We start from the raw sequence: 6,939 nt of genomic DNA, 5'->3' as shown, positions 1-6,939 counted from the left end.
TTTTGAAAATTTTTAAAAAATGTACTTTTTTGAAAATTTTGAAATACTTTGAAGCTTTGTAACGCATTTATGTAGATTATTCCATAGTGTCCAGAATGTCGAGAAAATTAGTTTGAACTATATAAGTGAACTCAAGGTAATAAATCTTAGTACGAAAGAGTTGGTAACAAAATTTGTACTTATTATTGAAACTAATCAGCACGTCTCAATCAATACGAATGGAATGTTTTGTAAATTACTTGAATCGGTTATTCCATACTTTCGAAAATGTCGAGAACTTTTGTTTGAATCATATACGTGAATTTTAAATTTAAAATCTTGGTACGGAACCAACAAAATTGACACAAATTTTGTACTCATTATCAAAATCTCTATAATATATCAGATAATTTGGTGTGCATGCACGTGTGAAATAATAATTTTTGACCGTCAATCAATGGAAATCGAATGTTTTTTGAATTATCCAAATCGGTTCTAAAGATCGTCGACAAAAAATTATATCCGCTCATACATCAATTTTTTCTATAGTTTGCCAAAATGTTCAGAAACCTTTGAAACTTTAAGATATGCAAATATTACCATTTTCTATTTTTTTGCGATTACTATAACTTACCCTAAGAAAAGTTGAAAAAGCAAAATTTCTAATTTATTATAATTTATACATAAAGAAAAAAAGAATAATTACGATATTGCGCTTGAAAAAGAAACATGAATTTAAAGCGCAACAAAAACAGATATGAAATATATCTCACACGATGCCCTTGCCTTCATCCGCACTAATGAATATAATCGAGTTCTAATAAAATCTGAAACGCATATATAATATATTTATGTACCTAAGTACATAAATACACAAGGAAATACGACATTAGTGTATACATGAAGTCGAAAATTAAATATCAATAAATAATAAAATTATTTATTTTGTACGTTTCGACATTGGATATGCGTCATTCATCATTCAGTCTAAAATAATTTCATAATAGTTACAAAACAAGTGAAAAGAATTATTAACTTTTATATGTATATATAGGGTAGGGCGGGGCACAAATGTCCAATTTGACTTTGAGCGATTATATTGTGAAAACCAACCAATTATATCACAAGTAACACATATCAAACAAACAACTATCTGAATATGTTCAGTAAAACTGGTTAATTCATCGTTGTAGTAATGTGATTTTTGCAATTGTTTAAAAATTTGTCACCTGGTCCTTTTTACCCCAAGCTTTATTATTAAAACAATACAAAATATAAATATCAGGGGTACATTTTTTACAGAGATTATATATTTTTACACTATATAATCTTGATTTGGTATTTCGTCAGAATATTCATCAGCAGAGTTTTAATGACTATTTATTTAATTTATCTCTTGTAAGATCGTTTTTTTCAACTTAATTTACTTTTTTATTAAATATTTTTATTTTTTTGTACCTTTGCTAGGGTAAAGGTTCAGTTGGAATCTAAGTTAAAACTAACAATAGTGAGAAGTCCCCTTGAAGACACTTAAGGTTATTTATAAATAAATCAAAAAATATTCTACGAAATGTTTATTAAATTATGATTCATGTGAGATAACAAAGTTTTTTTTTTTATTTATTTATTTTGGCTTCTGATTTACATCATTTTGCCATTACAATTATCTATACAGTTGTAGCAGTTCTATACAATACATTGGTACTTATATAATAATAATTATGCTATAAATTAATTTTGCTATCACTTATAAAATTATATAAATATTTATATATCCGTATGTCATTACTTGATATAAGTATTTGTACATTGATGGGAAAAATAATCTTTACGTTTTGTAAATTCTTAAATAATTTTGATCTTTCTTGCTGATAAAAATTACATTCCCAAAATAAATGATAACAAAGTTAGAAATCAAACTAAATTAACAAAACCGCAATCTTTGCTAAAAATAATTAATACTTTGGTATACTACCAATGAAATGTGTATGATAATTTATAATAATAGTTTATTAGCAGTTTATGTACATAGATAACTTATCGCGACCAGAACCCGGGACCGACTGCCTGTTGAGCAATCCATACGCGCCATCCGGCACGACCCTTACGACGGCGACGTTGCCATACGCCTACAGTACTCCCCCTCTAGTGACGAAGTTCACGAAAATCCGGCCTGCCAAAAATCCGGAAACCGAACTCGGCGTCCTCGTCTTGTTGAAGAGTTTGGTTGTGCAACTGGCTCAGGCTCTGTCGGGCTCAACGGCTGAGATCTGCTGTTGTTGTCAGATTCTCGCTGGATTGTTTGCGGAATCTCATTAGACTGCGACGGAACGGATTCAGCATTTTCTTCTGGTGCTAGTGTGTATGCTGGCTTCAAACGGTCGATAGATATGGTGACATCTTTGCCACGCATACATACCACAAAAGACTTTGCTGATCTGGACTTTACCTCAAAGGGACCTTCATATGGATTCTGCAGAGGTCTCTTTGGGCCGTCGTTTCGAACGAAAACGCTCTCCGCAGTCGCTAAATCTTTGAACACAAATGTTCTCTTCTGGCCATGTCGCGTTCCGTTGATGGGGCATATATTTTGCATGTGGTCCCGCAGGTTATTTACAAAGTTTCTCTCGCCGTAATTACTCGTCGGTGTTACGTGTAGCATTGGTCCAGGCAATCGCAAGGCTTCGCCATATACCATTTCCGCAACAGTAGCTTGCAGATCCTCTTTCCATGCTGCACGAATTCCTAACATAACCGTCGGTAATATTTCTGTCCATCTTTCACTGCTATGGCATCTGATAGCTGCTTTGAGCTGGCGGTGGAATCTTTCAACCATCCCATTGGCTTCGGGATGGTATGCCGTAGTCTTGTAATGACTCGTGCCAAGCAGCTGATTTAATTCACTGAATATTCGTGACTCGAACTGCCTTCCTTGGTCCGACGTCAGCCGCAGCGGTATACCAAATCTTGCAATCCAATTAGAATAGAAGGCTCGCGCTACGGTGGAGGCTTCTTGGTCTCTGATTGGAATTGCTTCCGGCCATCTCGAAAATCTGTCGACGCATGTAAGGCAATACCGATATCCTTCTGACAATGGCATTATCACTATATCGATATGCACGTGCTCAAATCTACCCGATGGAAGTTCAAATTGTCCAGTTGGGGCCTGCACGTGCCTACTGACTTTTGCACGCTGACATGCGACGCAACATCGAGCCCACTCGCGGCAATCCCGTTTGATGTACGGCCACACATATCTTTGTGTAACTAGCTTGATCGTAGCATTCATACCGGGGTGTGACAATCCGTGTAAGCTATCAAACACCGCCCGCCGTAACTTTGTTGGAACATACGGTCTAGCTGTTCGCGTAGAAATGTCGCACAAGACTGACACGTCTTGGTCCTCAAATCGAATAAGTTTCAGTTTGAGCGACGTGTTGTTTTCGGTGCGCAACTTAGCTATTTCTTCATCTATTCTCTGCTCCGCTGCTAATAACTTCATATCTATTTCGGCACTTCTTAAAGACTCCACCCGCGATAATGCGTCGGCGACAACATTTTTCTCTCCCGACATATGACGTACATCGGTCGAAAATTGGGCGATAAAGTCTAAATATCGGAATTGACGAGGCGAACACTGACTATCCTTCTTGACAAATGCGAACACTATTGGTTTATGGTCAGTAAAAATTGTAAAAGTTCTTGCCTCAACCATGTGACGAAAGTATTTCACCGCTTCATACACTGCAAGTAGTTCACGATCGTAAGTCGCGTATTTCCGTTCCGTTGTGCTCAGTTTTCGCGAAAAGAATGCCAAGGGTTGCCAGCTGTTAGCGACCTGCTGCTGCAATGAGGCTCCAATGGAATGTTCTGAAGCGTCGCAGAAAATAGCTAAATGAGCATTTGCGTGTGGGTGGGATAGTAGTGCTGCTTGAGCCAGACTCTCCTTACACGCTTCAAAAGCAGCTGACGTATGCGCTGTCCACTCTACCGGGGTTTTGCTCTTCGGATCTCCACGCAGAAACTCATTCAACGGTGCTTGAATTTGAGCGGCATTTGGTATGAACCTTCTATAAAAGTTTAGCATGCCCAAAACCGCCTCAGCTCTTGCGTTGTTGCTGGCTTTGTGAATGTCCTAATAGCTTCAACCTTCTCTGGCAAGGGGCGAGTACCCTCAGCCGACACCTCATATCCCAAAAACTTCACACTTGTTTGGCCGAACACACATTTAGATGGGTTTATTACCACTCCAAATTCCAGAAGTTTACCAAACAGTGTCTCTAGGTGCGCCATATGTTCTTCCTCGGACGACGAAGCTACAAGAATGTCATCGATGTAGGCGTAACAAAAATCTAACCCTTGCAACACCTCATCGATAAATCTCTGGAATGTTTGCGCGGCGTTGCGCAATCCAAACGTCATGTACGGAAACTCATATAGTCCAAACGGTGTTGTAATAGCGGTTTTTGCAATATCTTCTTCCGCCACCGGAATTTGGTTAAACGCTTTCACCAAGTCTATAGTCGAGAATATAGTTTTTCCGTCTAAGGCTTGGGCGAAATCATGAATATGGCGTACTGGATATTTGTCAGGCTTCGTTCGCGCATTCAAACCTCTATAATCGCCACATGGACGCCACTCATCACATCCTTTTGGAACCATATGTAGCGGGGCTGCCCAACAACTTTTCGATGGTCGAGCCGTTCCTAATTTCAGCATAGCTTCAAACTCCTTTCTAGCAGCAATGAGTCTGTCCGGAGCTAATCTCCGAGGTTTTTGAACCACCGGCGGTCCAGGACTGGTTTCTATATGGTGTTGCGTCGCGTGCTTGCGTAACCTAACAGCGCCGTCTGGTCGTGTTAAACCAGGAAACTTTTCAAGCAACTTATGGTACGCTGTTGAACCAGTTACCACCTTTATAGTCGCTATTGATCCCGCTGCAATATCCGCCTGCGCCGTTAATCCTGTCATAGCATCCGTTATTTGACGATTTTTCACATCCACAATCAAACCGTAGTAAGCGAGAAAATCTACACCAATTATTGGTTGCGTAACGTCTGCTATAATGAAGTTCCATGACAGGTCGCGACGTAGCCCAAGATCAACCACCATTGCCACCGTACCATAGGTTGCAATAGTCGTATTATTTGCGGCGGCTAGCTGGTATGCAATCCTCTTCCTATTTGGATTGCATAATAATGAGCGCGGAAACGCTGAAACGTCCGACCCCGTATCAATCAGGTACGACACCTGACTCTTTCTGTCACTTAGGCAAACACGGCGGCTTATCTGTCTCTCTGGGCGTAAATCGTTTGCCGCTAATAACGATGGCCCACGGAGTTTTCCGAACGCATGTCGCACGGCGATCGACATCTCATTGCATTCCGACCGAACCGTCGATGATATTCGCAAAGCGTTCGTACGCGCTCTTCCGAACCTGACCGAGTACTTGCGGGCGTACGCGATCTGCGCTTACGGCGAAGGGATGAACCGTCTCGTCGATCCTCTACCTGTTTTCTCAAGTCAGAAATCTCGGCTCGCATGTTCCGCAATTCTGACGCGAGGTTGCCGTAAAAATCGTCGTGCGCTGATGTGCTTGCAATCGCCATTGTTGTTGCACCCGATGCTGTCTCTAATTCCATAATTCTGTCGGCGGCTTTCGCATTCGAATCTATGTCACTGTTTTCCCGTATAGATATTAATGCTTGCACATGCGTAGGCAATCGCGACGACCACATTAGGTTCAGCATTTCTTTTGAAACAGCTGAACCCGCTAATGAGCGTAGGTGCCGTAAAAACTGTGATGGAGTTCTATCACCCATTTCCTGACCTTCCAACAACTGGCGTAGCTTTGTTTCATCGGAAATGCCATACCGTTTCAACAATTCCTTTTTCAACGCACTATATGGATTATCTTTAGGGGGTTTCAGAATTATATTGCGAACTTCTGACGCATACCGCGGGTCCAACTTACTAACGACCGTATGAAATTTTGAACTTTCATCCTTCACATTAGCGTGCACAAACACACTTTCCGCTAAAGCAAACCACAACTCTGGGTCCTGCTCGTAAAAATGTGGCAAATTTACGTTATCGCGGGGCACTACTACTGGCGTACTCATGTTTTCCACTGCACTTAACTTTTTCGCACGAGAATTCATTTAAAATTAACACACACACACTAAATCACGTCGGGGTCACCACTTTGGTATACTACCAATGAAATGTGTATGATAATTTATAATAATAGTTTATTAGCAGTTTATGTACATAGATAACTTATCGCGACCAGAACCCGGGACCGACTGCCTGTTGAGCAATCCATACGCGCCATCCGGCACGACCCTTACGACGGCGACGTTGCCATACGCCTACAATACTATCAATAAAAACTTTGATATCAAAAAATATGATTTTAAATATTTGGCACCTAGTACCGGACATTTCAAAATAACCTGTTTGATCACATATGTAGCCATCTCCACACTCTGGAATGTCTGCACATGTGTCTTTGACGAATATTCTTAGATATTGATTATAAAAAGTCACTATTCATCCACCCTTCTGGCTGGGCAACCGATGCTCTCAGCTGGTGCATTCACCATAAGCTTATCATTCTTCGACGAAAATACGAAAATGGGGATATGTAATGACCATTAGCACGTGTTAAATAGAGTGTCCGGTGCTTGGTGCCGTCGGCGTTACGGGACTTCCCCATACATCTAATAAAACAATAAATAACGTATATTAAAAATCATTTTGTGGATTTCCAAACATTACCGTTTTTCTTCCAATAGCAACGTCGTAATAATCAAGGTGATAGCTCGTTATACATCCCTTTCTCTCTACTTTCAAATATTAGATTAAAAAATTCTTAACTCAACTTGTTTTTAAGATATCGCTGATGAACCTTTAGCCCCGCTCTACCCTATATATTATATATATATATATATATATATA

The 6,939-nt window shown here is 39.9% G+C and overlaps 1 protein-coding gene across 1 annotated transcript; it reads right to left on the bottom strand.

The window, feature by feature from the left end:
- Positions 1-5,297: 5,297 nt before the first annotated feature.
- LOC113365514 lies at positions 5,298-6,101 on the bottom strand. The gene has a single exon (XM_026607054.1). The coding sequence runs from the start codon at positions 6,099-6,101 to the stop codon at positions 5,298-5,300; it is 804 nt and encodes a 267-aa protein (XP_026462839.1).
- Positions 6,102-6,939: the final 838 nt, after the last annotated feature.

This window comes from Ctenocephalides felis, unplaced genomic scaffold (assembly GCF_003426905.1).
Source record: "Ctenocephalides felis isolate EL2017-DRISC unplaced genomic scaffold, ASM342690v1 CF-g0.4_SCAFFOLD_01076, whole genome shotgun sequence".
Taxonomy (NCBI): Eukaryota; Metazoa; Arthropoda; class Insecta; order Siphonaptera; family Pulicidae; genus Ctenocephalides; species Ctenocephalides felis.
The sequence above is the reverse complement of the archived record's forward strand: the minus strand, read 5'-3'. Positions and strand labels throughout refer to the sequence as shown.